The sequence below is a fragment of the Ochotona princeps genome, chromosome 2, assembly GCF_030435755.1.
Source record: "Ochotona princeps isolate mOchPri1 chromosome 2, mOchPri1.hap1, whole genome shotgun sequence".
Classification (NCBI taxonomy): Eukaryota; Metazoa; Chordata; class Mammalia; order Lagomorpha; family Ochotonidae; genus Ochotona; species Ochotona princeps.
This window is the reverse complement of record NC_080833.1, coordinates 45,396,786-45,418,203: the sequence shown is the minus strand read 5'-3', so window position 1 is coordinate 45,418,203 and position 21,418 is coordinate 45,396,786. Positions and strand designations below refer to the sequence as shown.

The following is a 21,418-nucleotide window of genomic DNA, read 5'->3' as shown; positions in this document are numbered from 1 at the left end:
CCTTCCATAGTTTGAGTCTTTGCTGTGTATACAGCACTGTGAAGAAGATAAACATCAACATTGATCTTGCTGGCCAGGAAATCAGACTCAGTGGAGAGCTGTATGCATGAAACCAATGAGGCTACTCCCAAAAGTTCTCTGGAAAATGGCACTACAAGACGGCAGACATTGCTGGAAATCCAGGCAGAGTTTATTTCATGGTACACATTTTCATGAACTTTTTCATGATCCTTCATTTGCATGGGTTTCAAAATTTTGTACACTAGAATAAGCTTATTTTTTCAGTGTGATTTTCTTTCAACTTTTTTTTTTTTGAGGTTCCTGGTAACTTTAGCGTTGGTTATGTTGACCAACAACTTCTTAAAGAATGCACTGAAACCTCAGTTTTTCTGGGGTGCATATGTTTGTGGTGACACTCAGAACTTTAAAAAAATTGATGAAAGTTTCAGGGTAAAATGTTCAAACAAAATGTCCTTGGAGATCTGACCTCCTTGTTCAACTTCCTCTCTTTTTAATAGATAATAAGAAGACTCAGCAAAGAAAAGGGGCTTTTTAAGTCACAAAAATAATCCAGCCTGGCTCCTGAGACCAGCCCAGAGTGCTTCCTGCTGCTCAGAAGGCCTCCTGACTGCTTTCCACTCTATTCCATTGCTGTCTATACACAAGGCAGTCTCGGGCACCTTCTTCCTCTCGTGTCTTGAAACCATATGTTTCCCAGGGTTTCCTCTTCTCCAAGGATAGGCCTCTGATATTTGGCATTTGAAGCCATCTGTTTCTTGACTCTGTCCTGGCAAAAATATCGGAAAACTGAATTCACAACTAGGCAGACGAGAAAGGAAGAGAGAAAGTGACGGTTTGTGTCCTCACAGCAGGGTAGCAGAGGGAAGACCAGGTTTTCTATTCATATAAAGAGTTCTGTGAGGGCAAGAACCCATGGCCCAGAACATGTAAGTATGCAGCAAACATTTGATATTTGGTATGGCCTAAATCTGTTTGGCACATCGATATGTAAATTCCATGTTGTATACTTTATAGATCAATTTTGTAAAAATCCCCTTCTATTCAATTTTTTTTTAGCGTTTTAGAGCAATGATTCCTAAATGACCTTGGGATAGAATCTGTTGAAGGCCATACTGAAAATAAAAATTCGGAGTGGATGCTTAGCCTACTTGTTAAGGTGCTAGATGACTGTATGCCATAATGGAGTATGTGTTTCCTGACCAGCTTTGGCGCCCGACTCCAGTTTCCTGTTGATGGGGGGGCAGTGAGGACACACACATACTTAGATTCTTGCCACCTGCAGGAACAACATGGATTGAGATTCTGGCTGCCATCTTCCATCCAGACCAGTCCTAGACATTAGACATTTTGGGGAATAAGAGAAAGGATGTGTGTGTGTGTGTGTGTGTGTGTGTGTGTGTGTGATTTTTTTCCTTTGCCTTCCCCCAAAAACTTTCTTGGAAAGAAAACAATTCTTGAGCTTTCCTCTGAGAACTCTGAGTGACTGAGTGGGTCTGCGCAGGAGCTAGGTTTCTTTTTCCTTAAGTACCTCAGATGATAGTGGACAAATCTGAGAATCACTATTCTTAGGGTAACCTTGTTCAGTCCCCGATCTTACTGTTTAAGGCAGACATGAAAATGTGCACCAGCTTTCAGATCTGAAACCTTACCAGAATAACAAAATAACAATGCATAGAGAATATGGAAAGGATGTTTCTGTGACAATTGGCTGGGGTACCTTATGTGAGATTGTGAAGAGCGATACAGAGAAATGATTTGCAAGTCTAATTAGACCTGTTCCCCATCTCTGAAACCTGCAGCTCTAAGCCTCCTGCTAATTGGCAGTCCCTTAATAGATGAGGACTTGGCATCGGCCTTGCATGTTATTATAAACCACACACAGAAAAACCCAGTGGCTGAGCAACTGCTGCCAAACCCAGGCCTGGGTTTTTGTGAAGCTTTTGAAGTGCACTGGCCTTTCAGTTTTTTTGGAGGGGGTTGGGGCGGGGGTATAGTCAGTGTACTGAAAGGCATCAGACCATGCCTTTGGATGGGATTTCTGAAGGGCGAATTTATTGAATAATTAATTCCCCAAGATCCATTCTGTCATCTTGATGGACAAGCAGGAACCCACAAATGCAGCTCTGCTCTCAGCATCTCTGAAAGTGCTAGGGGAGATTCTTCAGGACTCTGTCTTCCTCCCAGGAATCTCAGAGGGGAGAAAAAGGAAAAAACTTGAGAGAACACCTGTCCTGGGAGGCTCGGGAAGTCCTCACAACAGCCTTTCCATGCTGCAGGGCCTGGTGGGCAGAGAGGGAAACTGAGGACCCAAATGTCCCCTAGCCTGGTGTCACAATGCCCTGACTTGGCAGAGGTAGGAGAAAGTTGCATCTTGGTCTGCTAAAGCTAATTTGATGTTGCCACAAAACACAGCAAAATCAACTTTTATTTTGTGTGTGTGTGTTTCTTGGGTGGATCATGACTCGCTTTTCAGAAATTTTCACAGGAATATACCTGTTTGCATCTGTAAATGATGTATGTGCTCTAAAGACACCCCCCCCCCAAGTTATTTAATGGAGTCCCCACTCTGAGGTGAGTTGACACATGACAGTACAACATTGAGCAAAGGGACAGAGAGAGAGAGAGAGAGAGAGAGAGGGCTCTGTAAGAGGAGGTCAAGGCTGGTTGGTTCCCACAGGCACAATTCAGTGTCCTCAGGCCCATGGGCAGTTCAGGGCCTTGCTCGTCCCTGTCGTCCTCCCAGATGCCCACTGTAGTTCCTTCCATTTCTGTTCAAGTCGGCTTCCACAGACGAGGGGCTGACACGGAGGCTCAGATTTTCATTTCTCCGGCAGACATACCAGGCAGCCCTTGTGGCAATACCATGGTGAAGGGGAGTAATGTGATTTGGCATCTCGCCCTTTAAAAAGTGCATGTGTGTGTGGTAGAGGGGCTGTGGGAGAAGGATGGGCAGAGAGAACAGTGGGGGCTTTGTAGTTGACTGCAAGAGAGAGGTCAGGTGGGCAGGGTCATAAAGGAGGGGGGTGGAGACAAGGCCAGGAACCCCCCCCCCATTGGGTTTCCCTAACCTCTTCTTCCCCTCCTCTGCTGGATTTGCACGTGTTGAGAGGTTGTGAAAGAGGAGGCTGGGGGGTTTCAGTTTTGATTGGGAAGAAGGATTCTAGACATTCAGTCCCTCTGAGGGAAACTGGCTCCAGTGCTGCTTTGCAAGGATTAAGGACCTGGCTTCCAGAACCATTGAAGAAACAGCCCAGGAACTGCCCTTTTCTCTCAACAGCTGAAAAATGCATCACAGAGCATGGCTTCCTGGAGAGTTTTGGCAAAAGAGCCTCCCTCTGAAACAATAGGGTTCCTATAGCAAACCACCTATGAGTTATTTACTGCAGTGCCTCTCTGGCAGGCGGTATCTGAAGGCTTACACTGGGTTACCCTCATTAGGGTGGGGAGGGGTGGCACTGCAACTGAGGGGGGGTCCCAGAGCCCCTGAATAGCTACCTACCGGAAGAAAGCTGCCACCTCTTCTCAGCTGTGGTCAAAAGGACCTAAAGAGTGAACTGTTTTCCATGGGAAGTTAGCCTGTCCCAGCGTCATTCCCTGTTCCACTGTGCTGTGACCTTATCCCCAATCCTCAGTTCCGGCCTTTGTGTAATTGAACTTGTTCTGCTTACCTGCAAATGACTTTTGGGCAGGATAAAGGAGGCACAGTTTAAAAGCTCCTCCTAGAGCTGTATCCAAAGATAGATATTTGGTGCCATCTTGAAGATGCCATTTGGGTACCTGCATCCCATATCAACATGCCTTGCTCCAAGGCCTGGCTCGCACCTCTGTTCTGGCTTCCTGCTAAGGTCCACACTTGGAGGCAGCAGATGGTGGCTGAACCAGCTAGATGTGTTTCACTCATGTGAGAGCCCCGTGTTGAGATCCCAGCTCCTGTTGTGCCTCTTTCTCTACCTTGGAAATAAAATCAATCAATCAATCAGGGGATTAATTTTAAAGGATAGCATTCAGTTTGTACAAGAAGCCAGCATTAATTCTTCTGTTCCTCCAGCCCAGCCCACTCGAAATTTTGCCAACTACTCTGTCAGAGTCATGAGCAGTCAAACAGCTTTTATTTAAAAGTCTGCAGATGGGGTGGGCTGTTTTGTGGAGCTGTGCTATATAAATGAACATAGTTGAGCTCTGGAGGTCTCCACTGGACCAGCCTCGTTTCACAAACTCCAGTGTGGGTATCACTGATGTCGGCTAGGGTAGGTAGCATGAGGCAGAAACGAAGACTACCTGGGTAGAAGACCCTCGACACTGCTTGGACAAACAATGGCACCGTCCCTAAGACACCTTCCTAAAGGATTCCTTTCATTTTGTACCCAAAGTGGAAGAGCCTGAGAGAGCAGAACTGAAAGTGAGATCCTGCGATCACATGGTTGGTTCCCAGCAGAAGTGACACTGAACAGCCCAACTTACTATTATTCTTATTGATAACTTTTTGCAGTTGTTGACAGATATTTTGTTTTTAACAACATGTTGGCAATAGAAACTTTACAATACTCCCAGACTCACTTGGGTAATCATTTCTTATGTATTTTTTCCTTTTTTATTATTATTATCATATTCTTGTCATTTTATGATATAGTTCCATAGACCCTGAGATTTCCCCTACCCTCTCCGTAAGTCCCTCCCCCCGCCACTGAGTTCCTCCATATTATTACAGCAGTATAGTTCCTCATAAACAGTCGTAAGTCCGTTGTTGCAGGCATAGATAATGGCAGAGTCCAGCATCCCTTTGTCAAGACACATCCAGCAGTTTTACTGGGAGTCCATCCTCGATCCAGAAGTAGAGATGCACACTGCACCACATCCTCACATCTGGACGTGTCAGTGTCCACTACACAGTCACTATAAATCCCCCCCACACACACACACACTTGGGTAATCTTAAGGGTAACGTATATTTCTTTACTGAACCAAAACCTCATGTTGAATTATCTTACCTCCCAGGATATTGGCCAGGTTGAATCTGCTCAAACCATGGGGATTGCCATCATTGAGGAGGCAAAAGGTTGACAATTTTGGTAGAACAACACACAAAACTGAATGGTTCCCAACAAGCTATTGGCCCCAATTTATTTCACTTTACAGCAACGCAAGTAAGGAGTCTAGCAGAAAACTTTCTCTCCTGAAAATTCTTCCTGATTTGCCTATAATAATAGCTCTAGCTGCTAGTTGATTTCGTTTTTTTGCACACGTCTTTTCAACACCTATGCTTTAGGTACTGTGTGGGCTCCCTAAACTACTTGCTTGTTCCTCCAAGGGGTTGAGGGTAGAACAAGCATGGTTTTCTTAACTTCTAGAAGGAAGCGTTTTCAGTCTGAGGTTTTTCTTACTGTTGGTGTTGTTGTGGTGAAGCTTTAAGACTTGAGTAATTTGCTGGCATTTTTTGGTGACACGTAGGAGTCACTGAAGTACATTTATGGTCTTGGTCAGCACCCAGGGACTGCATGCCTATGGTCTGTCAGTTGAGTCACAGCAGAGATTTCGCTGAAGTTCTTGTCTTCCTGCTCCTGAGGAGTTCTTCCCAGGGTAGTTGCGTTTGGAGGATGATGGGCCTCCTATAAATTTCTGTAGCCCACGGTTCTCTCACCTTCCTGCCACCCAGTGTCATTTGGAGAAATGAATGGGGCCTGCAGCAAGCCCTGGATGTCTAGGAGAGAGGTTCAAGTTGTATTTTAGGCAGGTGTTTAGTAATTCCATTCCCTCCCCAAATATTTCTGAAATGAAAATATAGCCTGTAAGGAGGAAATCAAATACAAATTCAAAAGTGATTAGTGGGCATTTAGGCAGAAGGTCAAAGGGATTATTTTGGACTTTAGTCTTTTCGGCTTTCAGGGCTTGTATTCAGTTACAAAATTACATCCTTGAATTATTTGTGCAGGTGGCAGCTGTCAGGTTTGAAGACAGTTTCTGTGCTTTACAAAAGGAACATTGACAGAGCTGGGAATGGGGAGTATGCTCCTGGGGTGAGGGTTGTCTTATCCACAGCACATTGGAGTGACTCCAGTTGGATTCAAGAGGAGTGACGGTCCTTGTCTGAGCTGACACAGCCCTGTCCAGGTTAGTCCAGGGGCCTCGTGGAGGAAACAAGTTAAGCTCAATGATTGGCATCATATAAACAGCTGAAGGAACAGAACTTACCTTGGTTAAATATCTGCCATATGCTATTTCATCCTCATAGCCCTTCGGAGTGCCTGTTGCGTTCTCTTCTTATTTTTAGGGCTTGGAAGTTAAGCAACTGGGTGACGATTACAGAGATTGTGAAGTGGTAAAACTAGTTTTCAAACCCAAGTCTGAGTTGGCTCCCCTGAGTTCTGGGTTCTACCTCTTCCTTGGAGCTTTATGAAGGAAGGGGTTCCCAAGAGCATTCTAGCCAGTGGGTTGGTGTGTACTGAAATAGACCCCTTCTTCGTCCTTGGGGCAGTTGGGTGAGGTAGCTCATGGCAACTGAATCACTTAGCTTAGTTCTGAGTATAGTATTTTCTAATAATTTCACTACATTGAAAAAGGCTGAAAAGCTCAAGATTAGCGATCTTAATAGTCATCAAGCCCAGCCATCCATCTGATAATTGAAGCTGGTTGGATTCCCCATAAGCAATTCTTAATGGAATTGTCTACCCTGTATTAGGATAGGTGAGATTGTGTTGTGTTTTAGGGAATTGCGCTAAAAGAAAACAAAACAAACTCAGAATTTGAGGTATGGAGAGATTAGATTAAAATTCAGGAGGATATAGAAGATCCCGCAGGTCATACAGTGTAGTTGCTGCAGAGCCAGCTTCTGAATTTGGGTTTGTTTCTTATACATTCAATATAAATTTGTTGAGCATTCATTAAGTTCCAGAAATGTTCTAAAAACGATTCTGGGCGAAGATAGAAGATGAATAACACATAGACTAGTCAGGAGACTAACAGGAAAGGAATATGTGCAATGCTAGACATGGTGGAGCTTGGTCTACATATGTTTTAGAGAAGTAAATAACATCTAAAGTCTCTTGTAGTTCTAAAACTTTACCAGCGTATTACTGATATAGCCCTAACTCCACTTTGAGTTAGCTTTCTCATAGTGGACCTGGCACGGTATCCTAGTGACTAAAGTCCTCGCTTTGCAAGTGCTGGAATCCCATATGGACATTGGTTCTAATCCCGGCGGCTCCACTTCCCATCCAGCTCCCTGCTTGTGGCCTGAGAAAGCGATCAAGGATGACCCAAAACCTTTGGGAGCTTTCACCCATGTGGAAGATCCAGAAGAAGCTCCTGGCTCCTGGCTTCGGATCAGCTCCATTTCGGCCCTTGTGGCCCTTGGGGAGTAAATCATGAGATAAAAGATCTTCCTCTCTGTCTCTCCTCCTCTCTGTATACCTGACTTTGCAATAAAACTAAATAAGTCTAAAAAAAAAAGATTTTTCAAATCAACAACTATGTAATTGGCTCTTATCAAATCCCTTCTCACCAGGCTTTTACTCTTAAGAATGAAAATCTGTCAGGAGGGAGCTATTCTTGTTTTAGAAAACTATTGCCTTTAAAAATAGAGCTCTCTGATATTACCTCTTATTATAACATCCCGAGGAGTTCAAGGTTGTGTCCACTCTTGTCTCTTGTAGTGTTCTCATGTGATTTACAGAGACATGCATCATTTACCTGACTGCTAAGGGAGGTGTCAGTTCTGGTTGCACCACCAGCCATGTGGAGTAAACTTGCTGAGGATTTTCAACAAGGCTAGACTTCAAGTATTTGTTCATTTCCTTCACTGTGTGATCTTACTTCCTGAACTTCAGCTCCCCCTTATATGAAATGCACAAATTAATTGCCTTGCATTGGTGACTTGAGTTGGATTTATAGCTGAAAAAAAAAAATAGGTTGGAGTCTCACTCTGAGTTAAGATTAAGATATGCACTTGAGCAGACACACACGTCTAATGTGGCCATTGCGTGTTATGGAAGACATTGAAACCAAAAGTTATTTTTATAGGTTCATCCAAGGACTCTTATTCTGTAGAACAGGGGAGCAGAGTATCCAATTCACAGGTGGTTAAGGCCCATGAAACCATTTGGTTGGCTTTCCAGGATTTGAAATTCAGTAAATCTATAGCAGGTTAATTAATTAAGTTGACAGTGTTGTATGGACCATGGATTAAGTTATAAATATCCAGATGGCAGAATAAAAGGTGCCCCTGCAAAGCACAGATAGTAAAGTTGAATGTGTGGTGGGTCATGACTCAGTGTAATCCGGTGCAGGAAGGTGGACAGTGCCAGCTTAATGAGAAATGGGACCAGCATGCAGCCTTGGTACCTGGGAGACAGTGGGGAATGGTAGCCTGCTGAAAGACGTGTGCCCCTGCTAATGGAAGGCAGCCATGGTTATCACTGCCTGAGTTGCCACATGTAATAGAACTGATTAAAGAAGCTGAAAAGTTAGCCTGTTATTAAATGTTAACAAGTAAATTTTTAGAAGTGCTGAACCTTGGGTGGGCCAAACAGAATGTCTCTTCATGCCAGATTTGGCCATAGGCTGTCAATCTGTGACCTTTGTTCTGGAATTTGTCCCATATAGTCTTGGAGGAATACCTGAGAGTGCTCTGATGTCTAGGCTTGCCCACCCACATGATTTTGTTCTCTTGGGGCCTGCACAAATGGCCTCAACACCTCATTTTGGGCACTGCATCTGTCTCCAGGTTTACCTTTTGACTACCTTGAACTTTGACCCTCTCAGGTGTCTGATGTCCTGCCAATCCATGTATTGTTTATTCTCCTGCCATGGAAACATGGTGTTTTTTCATATACTTGGACAGAACAGTTTGGATAGCAGAACATATGCTGATATGCTGATGAGTGCATGTTTAACTCTTGGAAAACCAGGAGTACTTTTTTTTTTCTTTGCCTGCATTGTAGACTTACCTTCTAGATACTCTCATGTGATCTTTTGAGGGTATAATGGCATAGATTCTATTGTGTTATTTCTTCTCTGACACTGGGTATAGATCCTGCTAACCACTGTCAAAAACCCTATTTTTTTTTCCCAGTCCCAATAAATGTTTAGAATTACATGATTTTATGAGCGTGCTTTTCTTGGGAGTCAGATTACATTGGGGAAGTAGTTGGTGGGCCTATAGCTACTTGAGTGAACCTTGGACAGAACTCCGATCATATCTCATCCCTGCTTAGAGCTGCCAATGGCTCCTGTTACATGCAGGAGCAAGAACTAACATTTACTGAACAAGGCAATTATTGGAAATTTTACACATGGTTTCACAGCCCTCACGATCACCTCCGTACACCGAGAACAGTTGTACAAAGTGCTGTTGTACAATGATGAAATGATACCAGAGAGTGACTTCTCCAAGGTCATGCAATAAACATGACAGCTAATGGAAGTGGGTGATGAAATACTGCCAGCCCGACTCCAAAGCTCAGAATAAATATGAAGACAGGAGTAGCTTGCCCATTGAGAGTGACATATTTGCAGAAGAGATACTTCACTCTTGAGGGACTCAGTAGAAGTTTGGAAAACATTACTTCACAAAGTTGTTAGGGAAGTCAAATGTAGTCATGTTGGAGCTATGGACAACTGTACATGTGTCTGATTCCTGCTGTGTGCTAGCTCTGGGAAAATTTTATAAACTCAAAAGTGTGGGTCCTGGGGGCAAGTGAGGCAGAGTGCTTGAATCTGTGTAATTCCAGCTCCGCATTTGAGGAGGAGCTTTCCTTTCTGTCCTTGTTTGGGGTTAACATACTTTTAAGACTTTCATTTTGACTTCATAAATTGCTAATACCTGTATAGACATAGTTCATTTGCAGTTAGTAAGAAACACTAATTCACCCCATCTCTGAATGAAATAAATGAAATAAATCCTCCCCCAAACTCCCACCCCCAGACAGATTTTCCCCATGTTGCTACAATAGTATAGTCCTTCATAAGGAGTCATAATTCAATCAATCTCTTATTTAAGTGTGCCCTGACATTGCTAGTACAGTGTGAGAGAGTCCAACATCCCATTGAATGCTATTATATTATATCTTGCTGAAACTTCTCAACAGAGTGGATAGGGAGGCAAATTACAACTTCTCTCACCCTAATTCTTCGGCTATATGGTAATAAAACATCTGCAGGACTGCTTTGAGTGTTAAATCAGTTGATATATGCAAAATCCCTAGGACATATCTGGGGAATATAAAATGTAATCTGTCCTTTTTTTAAAAAGAGGAAGGAGACTATGAAAGAGAGGAAGAAGTTCTTGGGAAGTAACTCAGCTTTCTCTGGGGTGATGGAATTGTGGTACTGTTGGCTCTGGTAGTTATGTTTTACTAGAAATAAAATTTCACGTTTGTGAAATAAGAGGAGTTTTTCAAAAGTTCATGGCAAATGCGTGTTATGAAAGATTATGGATGATTTTCAAAAGATTTTTACAGCAAAGTCAATGTGTCCTTTTAAAATTAATTTTTCCACAGACCTTTTGAAGCCCTCACATAGAAAATAGTGACCAGAAATGATCTGAGTCTCAGTGAAAGACAGGAGCCATGAGCTATTATTGGTCAGTGAATCTGGGCACTCTTTCAAAATTCAACTGAAAAGGTCCCAACAGCCAAAGCTGAGAATTTTAAGGAGGCTGATATTAATCAAACATTTATTAAACAAAAAAGTGTTCTCTGAACACTTTCGAAGTAAGAAAGGGCATCCAAAGTGCTTTTGAACAGCCACATGAGACAGACTAAAGACAGCTTTCCTTTGGTCACAAAAGCCGAGACTCGTGCAGCAAGAGCTCGGCACATCTTCTTGCTGTGTTCCCAGCACCGAGCAAGACACCCAGGGCTCAGGAACTATCTGTCCACATTTGCCAAGCTGAACCATGAAGCTTGGGCATAAGGTCAGGGAAACTAAACAGCAGGATTAAATCTACCATCAGTTTCTTCATTTCTACCATGTAGTTGCTTTTGGTTCTGACAATCTTCTTTTTATGAAGAAAGGGCCTGAACTTTGCAGTACTGAAAAATGAACTTTTGTCAAGAAAAACCTCTAGACCCAGAATATTGCCTGTTCACACCAGCCAAAAGCAAGTGTTTTTCATGGCAGCCTGTTTCAAAGGTGAAGAAACGCCTTCATAGTAACCTTAGTTTTGTCTCATCTGGATTGTGTCCAGTGAAAAATCTGGACAAATATTGTAAACCAAAGAAAGTTTGCACACTTCTAAGACCAGTAGCAATTAATTACTTTAAATAGAAACTCTGTCACCTACAAGCAACGTAAATATTTGTATTTTGAGCCTCTAAGTGGTAGTTGGGTTGACCATTCTGGCCTTAAGCTATTAAAAAAAAATCCATTGGCTGTATTTGAACAAGGAATGCATTTATAAAGAAAGGGAGGGTCAGGGCATGGAGTAAGCAAACATGTGCCAAAAGAAGGAGGACCTGGGTTCAAATCCCAGTGACCAATTTACTTGCTTGGGAACTTTGCGTAAGTTATAAATCTTCTGACCTGTTTTCTGTTGGGTACATATCAAAATACTAACCCACAAGTCTTCATAACTGTCATAGAGATTAAATAAATTTCTAACTGGAACCTAAACCTCTTAGAAGTAGAAGTCCACCGTCTTTTCCTTACGCGATGGTTCTTAAGAAAGTTCATACAAAATACATATTATGAAAAATCTATGGATGGATTGCAACTTTCTTTTGCACCAAATAAATTATTTTTTTAAATGTTTTTCTTTGTCAGACAAGGAGAAAGAGACAGCCAGCCAAGTAAACACAGATAGAATGATTTCCCATCTGCTGGCTCACTCCCCAAATGCCTCCCACAGCCAGAGCATCTGGCTAAGCCAAAACTCCATATGGGTCTCTCATGTCAGGACCCACCTATTTGAATCGTCATCTACTTCCTCATAGGGTTCACATCAGGAGGAAGCGGGAATGGAGAACACAGCTAGGACTTGCAAACAGCTACTGCAGCTGGGGTTACAGGCTTCCCAAGCAACCTCTTAACCACTGTGTCAAATGCTTACTCCTAAACTTAGCTTTTAATTCCATTATAAACAGACTTCTTAAAATGGACAGTATTTCTAACATCTGGTCTACATTGGTGCCCTTAGCTAAATCTGAACTTTTGGTGAGCTGCTTGACCTTTGTGTCCTCAGGTTTTTTATTTGAACATCAGGAAGCAAGCAGTAGCTTGCTTCAGTAGTTTCGATCAGAGTCCTATCAGAGTCCTATCAGAGTCCTATCAGAGTCCTATCAGCTGTGTGAGCTGAGTTCTCAGCTATACCAGATGCCTACACACAGAGTTTTCATCCAGGAGTTTTTGGTGATTTTCTCTAAGTGTTACTTTAATATTACTTTTGCAGATGTTGGACTTGGCCATTTTCAAAGTAACTGCAGATCTGTTTTAAGTGGAAAATTGTACTATATCTATAGGAGAGCTGTGCAGCCCCTCTTTGATGCTGTAATTTTGGCCCTGCCACAAGTGCACCATTTCTCCCTCACATTCCCATCCCTGCTATCGTCCTCCCCTTTCCAAGTACTTGCTAGAAAACACTTTGAAAGGAGGAGGCTGTGTTTAATTTTGTGCAAATGTTGATGCTTGTGGCTACAAGGAGCAGGGCTTTGAGGCTGGGTCACTTTGGTAACACTTCCCACATGACTTTATCAATGGGTGGGCCAGGAAAACTTACCCTATGTTGTTTTACACCCCGCCCCCAAACCACCCAACCTGACCGAGTGTTAGTTTTTCAAAGCCAGAGAAGTTTCAAAGGGCTGAACCCAACACAGGGGCCTTTCTTCATGCTTTGATTTTCTGCCCATTAAGTGTTTGTCGGTGAGTTCAGATTTCGCCTCCTCTACAGCCTACATGTCCCAAAAAGTCCCTGGAGGTATAGGAAGTTAATTGATCCTTGATTAAAAGAAGGAAAAATGCTGTGCCTAGGTCTACAATCACCAGACTTTTTTGTTTTCTTGTTTTGTTTTGTTTTTTGGTTCTGCTCTGCAGAAATCTCACAATGTACCTTTTATTGTCAATAAATTCTCAAATATTGGCTTCCGAGTTTTGCTATGATTGTGTGAGATGCTTCTGTATCTTCATCAGCATGCATGTGGCATATGGCAAATGTAAAACAAACCTTAGCTAGTGTTACTGCCCTGACTGCTCCAAACCAAGTATTTTTAACTTTTATCTACAGAGGTCAGAAGCATGTGTTAATATTTATAGGTGCTTTCTTCTCTTTGTTTTATGTGACTCACTGTAGAAGCACCCAAGCTCTAGAGTCAAATTGTTTCAACTCCACCCAGCTTCATCATTTACTTGCAGGGTGACTTTGGTAAGTCATGTTAATCTCTTTGAACTTGGAAGTGGCTTAATGTATTAGCTTCTATGACTGATTCTCCTACCAGTCTGTGGGCCCCTTGAACCCAGTGGGTTAGTCAGTGCCAAGAACAGAGAAGACAGCTAGATTGGGTAGAATGCAATGGTTTAAGTGAGGAGCCTCAATAAAATTTGGGCACATAATAGTTGTTTACTAGATGTTATTATTATTATGCTCTGTGCTTCTTTTCCCATTTCTTCATTACATTGTCTACTTATATACTGCTTCCAGCTTTGTAACAAAATTTAAAAATTGTCCCAAAGAGGCCAATGTTGTGGTGCATAGGGTGAAGCCACTGATTGTGACGCCGGCCTACCCCACAGTAGCAAGTTGGAGTCCCAGCTGTTTCATTTCCAATCCAGCTCCCTGACATTGTACCTGGAAAGTAGAAGACGATGGCTCAAGGACCTGAGCTGTTGTCATCCACATGAGAGGCCCAGCTTGAGATCCATCCTCCGGGTCCAGTCTAGCACAGTCCTCACTTCTGTGGCTATTTGAGGAATGAACCAGAAGATGGAGGATCTTTGTGTGTGTGTGTGTGTGTGTGTGTGTGTGTGTGTGTGTGTGTGTGTGTGTGTGATTCCACCTTTAAAATAAATAAATAAACCTTGACAATTGTAAATAAAGATTGTTTCATAATACTAAGTTTTCATCAGTTTTGTGACTGTCAGTTTTGGAATCCTTAAGCTGCACTTTCTTATTTCTTGAGGGTGTGTAGCCCCTAGGTTCTAGAAACCTCTTCTAGTCACATAAGTATAAGCTCAAGCTTTCCATCTCATGTAGTGTACCTATCTCATATAGTGTCTTTATTAGAGTGACAGTTTGTGCTCTCAGTCTATTGTATAGTAATGTCAGTCACCACACTGAAAGTACATTCATGCACTTGTTTTTGCAACTTTCTTACATGTTGATGCACTTGTTGAGGACAGGTGTTATGATATAGATCCCTCGAGAATCTCATTGTCTAACACTGGGAATTATCTTTGGATGAATTGGTAAGGGACTGCAGGGATTGGTGACAAAGATGGTGCCCGTGTTGGGGATCAGAATGCTGCTTTGGAAAAAGACAATGTCTTCTCTGTGTCCTGGAGTGGCATGGCCTGCTATTATGTCTCCTGAGGGTAGCTGCCCAGCTGGGGGGAATTTTTATACTGTTCCCATCAACTGAAGACAACTTGAACTTAGCCTGTTTTTGGAGCAAAGTCAAGAGTTGACTGGCATTGACCCCAGTAACACTGCAAATTTGTGGGAGAGAGAAAGCCATTGGGTTTCCTGAATGCTATCTCCATGCCTTTCAAGAAAATCAACAGGGAATATTCAGATCCAACTTCTTGGCTGTTTGTGGTCACCATCCACATAATCAGAACCGGAAACCCTCTGTCAGTCATAGGCAAAGAAAGAAGAAAAAGGATTTGTATTCTTCCCAGTTGAAGAGAAGGCAGAGGAACTGACCGGATTTTTCCCTCCTAGCCATCTCTGTGGGGCCACAATGTGACCCTGACACTCTTTGCTGAAGTTGCCTTGTCTTTCTTCTAACCGAAGCTTCTTGCCAGGGCTATGGGTCTCCTGCTGGAGTGCATGCTCTCGGAGAGCAGGGCTGGGCCATCTTTGTCTCCCTCTTACTCAAGATACATAATCATGAATCAAGAAATGAATAAATAAATGAACTGGTGAATCCTAACTTACTCCATCACCCCAGCAATCTCAAAATTTGGGTTCCTTTCTCCTGGAATTAGATCATAGTTTTAGAAATGTGAAATCACTTGCGCAAGTAGTGGGGAGCAGAATAGAGATCATTAACCCAGTTCTAACTCCAAAGCTCTTTTATATGTGCTTTATTGTCCTTAGAAACATATGTTTTACAGGCCTATCATGTGAACACTATTAAAAATAGAAGCCGGAGGCCTACGAGAAGAGCACAACTGTAAGGAACTCGGAGTCTGTTCGCTTCCTGAGTTTATTAGCAACGCTTTGGCTCCCAGGCACCGTGGGGTCTGCAGCCAGGCTCGGCCTCGAAGCTGAGGCATTTTTATCAGGATGTGTGGAACTTTAAAAAGCAGACTATTAATATCATACCCCTGGCTCCTCATCTACTTTTCATGGCCAACTGAGTCTCCTTTCAAATTGTTTGAGCAGTGCAATGAAGATGGTTGGGACACCTAGGATATCTCTCCCAGGGCCCCCACCCCACCCAAAGTGATCAGCTGACAGCTCTCGAGCTTTTCCCCAGCGCTTCCCTGCCCCCACTGCTCCACTGCAGAGGCTGAGTTTCCAGCACTGCTGGTCACAGCCTGTAGGGCCCCTCCGTGTTTACTTTGAGAAGGTCAGGCACAATACCATGGTGTGTTGCTGTTTTTTCTTTTCAAAGCACTTGTATGAATTTGATAAAGTAAATTGTTGTTCTAGCAGGAAGCAGTTAGGGGGGTCACAAAATAAATAGCTGTAGAATTTAAATAAATTCAAAGAATAAAACCAAATAAATCCATGTGTATATGCACAGTGATCCATAAATATACTTTTTTTTTTTTTTTAAAGAAAGTGAGCAGTTTTATAGCTGCGAGGCTGGATCAAAGTAATTGAAAAATTGTAGAGTTCTTGTTCCATGTTTGTTAGAGACAGTCTGGGCCTTCAAGCAATGTGACATGAATTTAATTCTTTTTGAAAAATGTGAAAAAGGAGTTTTATCTTTTAAACCACTGAGTATCTTGTTTTTGTTTTGCTTTGGTTTTGCAGACGGTGAATTTCACATGGGGATGAAACCAATTTGCAAAGTTAAATGAGGGATTAGGCATTTGGGGTGGTGGTAGGGGGTAGACTAAGAGGCCCTGAGCTAAAGATCATCTTTCAGTCTATTCTCTCAGGAGTGCTTCAAGGATGCCTTTGAAAGACCCCTTGTGGATAGCATGGATTCAAAGCAAAGAGGAACGTGAAGTACCCAGCATGCTGTGCATGCACTGTTTGGGGGCTCTTATTACCATGATGTTTTTTGGATCTTCCTGGGTCCTGAGCCTTGGTGGCTCACTTTTATTTTGTGAGGTGGCATTTACATTTGAGCAGTTGGGGAGGAGGGTTATTTCAGTCTGAGAGGGCAGCAAGAACAAGGTGTCTAGTGCCAGCTGCATGGGAGTGTGTGAAGAGGAGCAAGCCAGAAAGCTGGAGAGGAGGTGTTCAGCTCATGCAGGTTCCTCATTTACGTTTGGAGACTTTTATCTCACCCTGAGCAATGGAGATCCACCAAAGAGACTTCCGCAAGTCAGGAATATGCTCACCGCCAGAGTGCTTCAGGAAATAAAATGGTGGGGATATACAGGACGCAGTTGGGGCAGCCGACCAATGAGGAGGCTGTTGTCACGTCTGCTTGGTGGTTGTAGAACTGTGTGTTGGGCTTTGGGACTGGAAGAGTCTTTTCCTGGCAGGTGATGGCATCTCTCTGCCATGATCTTTGGGAGAATTGCGTCTGAGCTGGCCGCTGATAACCCGCAGCAGCTGCAAGAGTCGCGTGGGGCTCGAGGGTGCGCTTGGGCTCCTTTCCAGGATTGCAAAGAGCAGGGCCAACTCTGCTCAGTTATGTTGGTGACTCTGAACAGTGAAAGGAAAGAGGCTCCATGGAACTAACTGAGCAGTTACCAAGTGCCACACACTGGGCTTTGATATACTGGAGAAGTCGTGCAAACTTAATGTGTGGGAAGAGGGGTGGAGTAGAAACCAAAGGTCACGTTGCTAGGAAGTGGTAGGACTAATATTCAAGTCCAAACTATCTGATTCCAAGACCCTGATTACTCCATGTAGCAAAGCTTTAGGATGAAACAGTTAAGACTCAGTAAAGGAGTTCTCTTGAAGGCATAATGAGCTCTCATTATAGTTGAAACTATGCTAATAATTCTTGTAAGTTTGTCTGTAGTTTTTAACAGGGTGTTGTAGAGCAGTGGGACAGCTCTTGTCCTGCTTTGTCCAGTGTCCTCCCTGCTCCAGTCTATTCAGCAGAAGAAACCAGTCCCCCTCTTCTGATGAACGGAAGGGAGGGTGTGTGGAGAGAAGGCGCTCTGTGGGCTGTGAATGGTTCATATGAAAAGATCTAATGATATGATCAGCGTGATTTGGCATCACTGTAGCTTCTTCCTCTTTGTCTTCCTTGCATTGATGTTTTCCTCTTTCCTTTTTCTTCCCCCTGCTCTGACCAGCGGGCCTGCCCTTCCTCATCATCGAGACCAGCACCATCAAGCCTTACCACCGAGGGTTCTACTGCGATGACGAGAGCATCAAGTACCCCGTGAAAACCGGCGAGACGATCAATGACGCGGTCCTCAGCGCTGTGGGGATCGTCATTGCCATTCTTGCGGTAAGCATTCAGACCAACGGGCTCCATCCTGTCCATCCTGTCCGCCTTCTTCCTGTAGTGTAGGATACAAGCCAACAGTGACAGGTAATGTGCCAACAGACTTCCTCCCAGTGCAAGCCAGCCAAGCCAGCGGGCTTCTACCAAAATGACTTTCATTTGATTTGTATTCTTTATTTCAAGTAGTTAATACTATTAGAAAGAACTGACATGCTTTATCCTTATGACATTCTGGTGAAGTTTAGATACTTTCTCCTACCAATTAAAAAGCTGAAATCCATAGAGGAAAAATTATTTATTCAAGGTCACATGGGTCATCCATTATAAAGGTGTCTCATAGCCCAGAAACTGAGCTCTGAGCTACCGACCCATACCAGCTGTGAAGGTCATTACATTCTCTGCACACCTTTCTATGCTGCCCTGATGGTGAGGACGTTTGTGATATGCTCTGGCATATTGTTTAGTTCTCTTACCCAGTGGTCATGGTAAAATGTGTAATTGGATTTAGAACTCAAAGACATGGTGACTAGACCTGATCTCCCACTCACCAGCTTTGCATGTTTGAAGTCAAGGATAAACACTTTGCGTCACAGCCCCACAGTTAGACAGAGTTAGCAGGTCTACAAGCTTCGTGGCTAAGTGCTCATTCATCAGAGCTGTAAAGTCCAGACTTCCATGTCCAGGTCTATCGTTATGGACCAAAACCCTCACTGAGGATCTTACAACAATGAACTTTGACAATGTCTAGATTATTTTTCAGCAATAGTAGTAGCTCTGCAGGAGCTAGGGCAAAGCCTCTCTGAGCTCTGCCAGGAGGGTCAGCACTCTGATTTGGACGTGTTCACTTGGAGCAGGTCAAGGTTAGGGTCACTGCAATCCAATCTTGTCATTTGGGAGTCCTGCGTTCACAGCTGTTCACGCCACACCTCCAGTATTTTTTAAGTTTGATCTTTACCTTTGAAGCTCTGCCATGTGGGTGAAAGGGAACGGCATCATCTCACCAGGCTCATAAATTCTCTTTTGAGGATCCTGGAGTCACCTTTCTACTGAGCATGACCTGGGCATTTATCTTTGGCATGTATTAGATATCCCAGAAGAAAGATAGCTAAAATCAAACCACTTAAATGTGGGATACACAGGTTAAACCACTGCCTTTAATACTGGCATTCCATATGGGCACCAGTTAGAGTCCCAGCTAATGGTGTGAGAAAGCAGCAGAAAATGGCCCAAATGCTTGGGCCTCTGCACCGACATGGGAGATCCTAGATGCAGTTTCTGGTTTCTGGCTTCAGCCTAGCTCATCTCAGTTGTTGTAGCCATTTGGGGAATGAAACAGCAGATGGAAAATCTGTCTCTCCCTCTGTCTCTCTGTAACTCTGCCTTTAAAATAAATAGTAAAAACAAAACAAAAAAATGACTTAGTGTGAAATACATGCTATTATACCCATGATACAGATGAAAAGTATGAAGCTCAAAGTCTACAGCCAATAAAAACTGGGCTTCAGGTCTGTACTTGACTTATTCTGAAGCCCTCTTTGCATTTGCAGACTTAAATCTCAGGATGGCTAACCAGTCCAAGTGTACCATTCATGGGGATAGGCAGTTAACTTGTCTTGCCTGCTCTGGATCCAATAAATGTAAGCTGCTGATGTTACGTGAACCACATTTCATGAAGTTTTTCTTTTGACTTGCTCACTCTGGGGGTTGACTGTAAACTTTGAGACCCTTCTTTGTTTTTTAATAACATCGTAAACTAGGCACACAATCAACAGTTTGATTGCGGGGAGGGGGAAGGGAAGCTAGGAGAATTCTTTCCAACCTTTAAAAGAAAAACAGTCCATTGGCAACTGTAGTCATTTCTAAAAGGTGGACTAAGGATCTTTGTGTTCAAAAATTACAAAAATGAAAGACCTAATTTTACTGTTTGCGCCAATTTGACAGTTGTGGAATTGAGTTCTCTAAAAGAATGGCCTTTCCTGAAAAAGGCATTTGTCCTGGAAGGCAAATAGCTACATATTATCTTGTGCTTAGGTTTGAACAGGTGTTTTTGACAGTTGAGGATGTGTTAACTGAATGCCTTCAGGGAACTTGCTAGAGTGTGATAAGAATGGCACCGTGGCAGGTATGGTCAAGTGCTTGCCACCTTCTCTCCATGGGATCCCTCCCTACCTGCTTAGCTGGGTTGCTTCTGGGCACAGCTCAGGGCAGTGACCCCAGTGCTCAGAGCATCTTCCAGGTGTGTGAGGCACCTGGCTGGTTGCTCTGACTCTTCTTATCCTCATCTGTAATACGGGAATGAGCTGCTTGTCTTCAAGGCTCTTGCTGTGGCAATCCAATACTGTCATGTGGGAATATGCACACTGCAGCTGGGATCTCGAAGGAATGCCCCAAGTATTTAGCCCGAGTGGTGCTGGGTTTCTGACTTGAGCTCAGGGTGGGTACAGTGAAATGCTGAAGGAGCTTCTTTGAGGGGCCTTGCTTCTCTTCTTTTCCCTTCCGTCCGTCCTTCTTCTACTAAGCTGGTGCTCACAGCTCATCCCCTGCCGCTTGCCAAGGCCACCCTTCTCCTTTAGAGATGCCAGCATTTCCAAGAAGAATTTGCTCTTGAGAGCTCACTTGTGGCTTGCTGACGTTTTAATTAAAGTGCTCCTTGACCTCCCTGGTTTCCTCGAAACAGTCTTGTGTTGCGGCCTTGGGTGTTGGGTGGGCAGCAGCATTGTTTCCGCATTCTGTACAGTGTCAGCAAAGTACTTTTTGATGTGACGCTTTTAGAGGTCGAGAAACCATAGGCAAGAAAACTCTGCAATATTGTTATCCTGTGGCGTGTGTCCTTGCATGCTAAAGAAGCACATGCATTGTGTTGATACATTTGACCCTGGCAGCAAGTCCAAGAGCTGGGCGTTCCTGAGTTCTCCCTTTAGCATGGGCTTCTGCAAGCCTCTGTTGTGGGACATGAGGCAAATCAATCAATTCTGTTGAAACTCATTAGACTTATCTGTTAAATGGAGATGGTATACTTTTTTATTAAGCTTTTGAGAACAAAACAATATAAGGATATAAGGAACTAAGTGCCTGCACACACAGTATATTCAGTTAACTTCATTAGAAATGAGTGAACAATCAAAAAGCAGTGAAGTGATTTAGCCAAGACATCATACCTGTTAAAATCAGGGCAGGAACTCCAGCGTTTAACCCCTTGCCCCCTGCTCTTTCTCTGAAGTGAATTCAATGGCTGCCAGGTGTCTTCACTCTCACACCTCTTTGCAAAAGGATTTTATTCTCCTGATCCTGCTGTAATGAAGGCTCCTACTGGAGTCTGAGGGCTTGCTTACCCACCTGAGCTGCCAAGTGTGCTCACAGCACAGTCAGAGCCGAGATCTCAGCAGCACAGCCTTCATCAGGTCTGGAAAAACTGTACCACTTCAATTAAAAATAACGGCAACACATTGCTTCTTTCCCCTTTGTGATTGGCTGTAGAGCCTGGGGAGACACGGAGGCCTACAGATTGAAAGTGAATCATCCTGCTACTTGCTGTCCTGGGCCAGATCTTGAGAATGTCAGGTTTGTTGAAAATACTGGCAGAAACCCCACCTGCTTGGGATGTTCTTGCTTCTACTCAACAGTTCCTCCGACAAGAAAGTGGAAGTGTGGTAGAGGAGACCAGT

At 43.5% G+C, this 21,418-nt stretch overlaps 1 protein-coding gene across 1 annotated transcript in view; it reads left to right on the top strand.

Annotated features, from left to right (window-relative positions):
- The window catches only part of PLPP3 (phospholipid phosphatase 3), an 80,541-nt gene that overhangs the window by 26,167 nt on the left and 32,956 nt on the right, over positions 1 to 21,418 (top strand). The window contains exon 2 of the mRNA XM_004588710.3: positions 17,599 to 17,756. Coding sequence (XP_004588767.1) covers positions 17,599 to 17,756 — 158 coding nt within the window. The remainder of the gene's footprint in view (positions 1 to 17,598; positions 17,757 to 21,418) is intronic.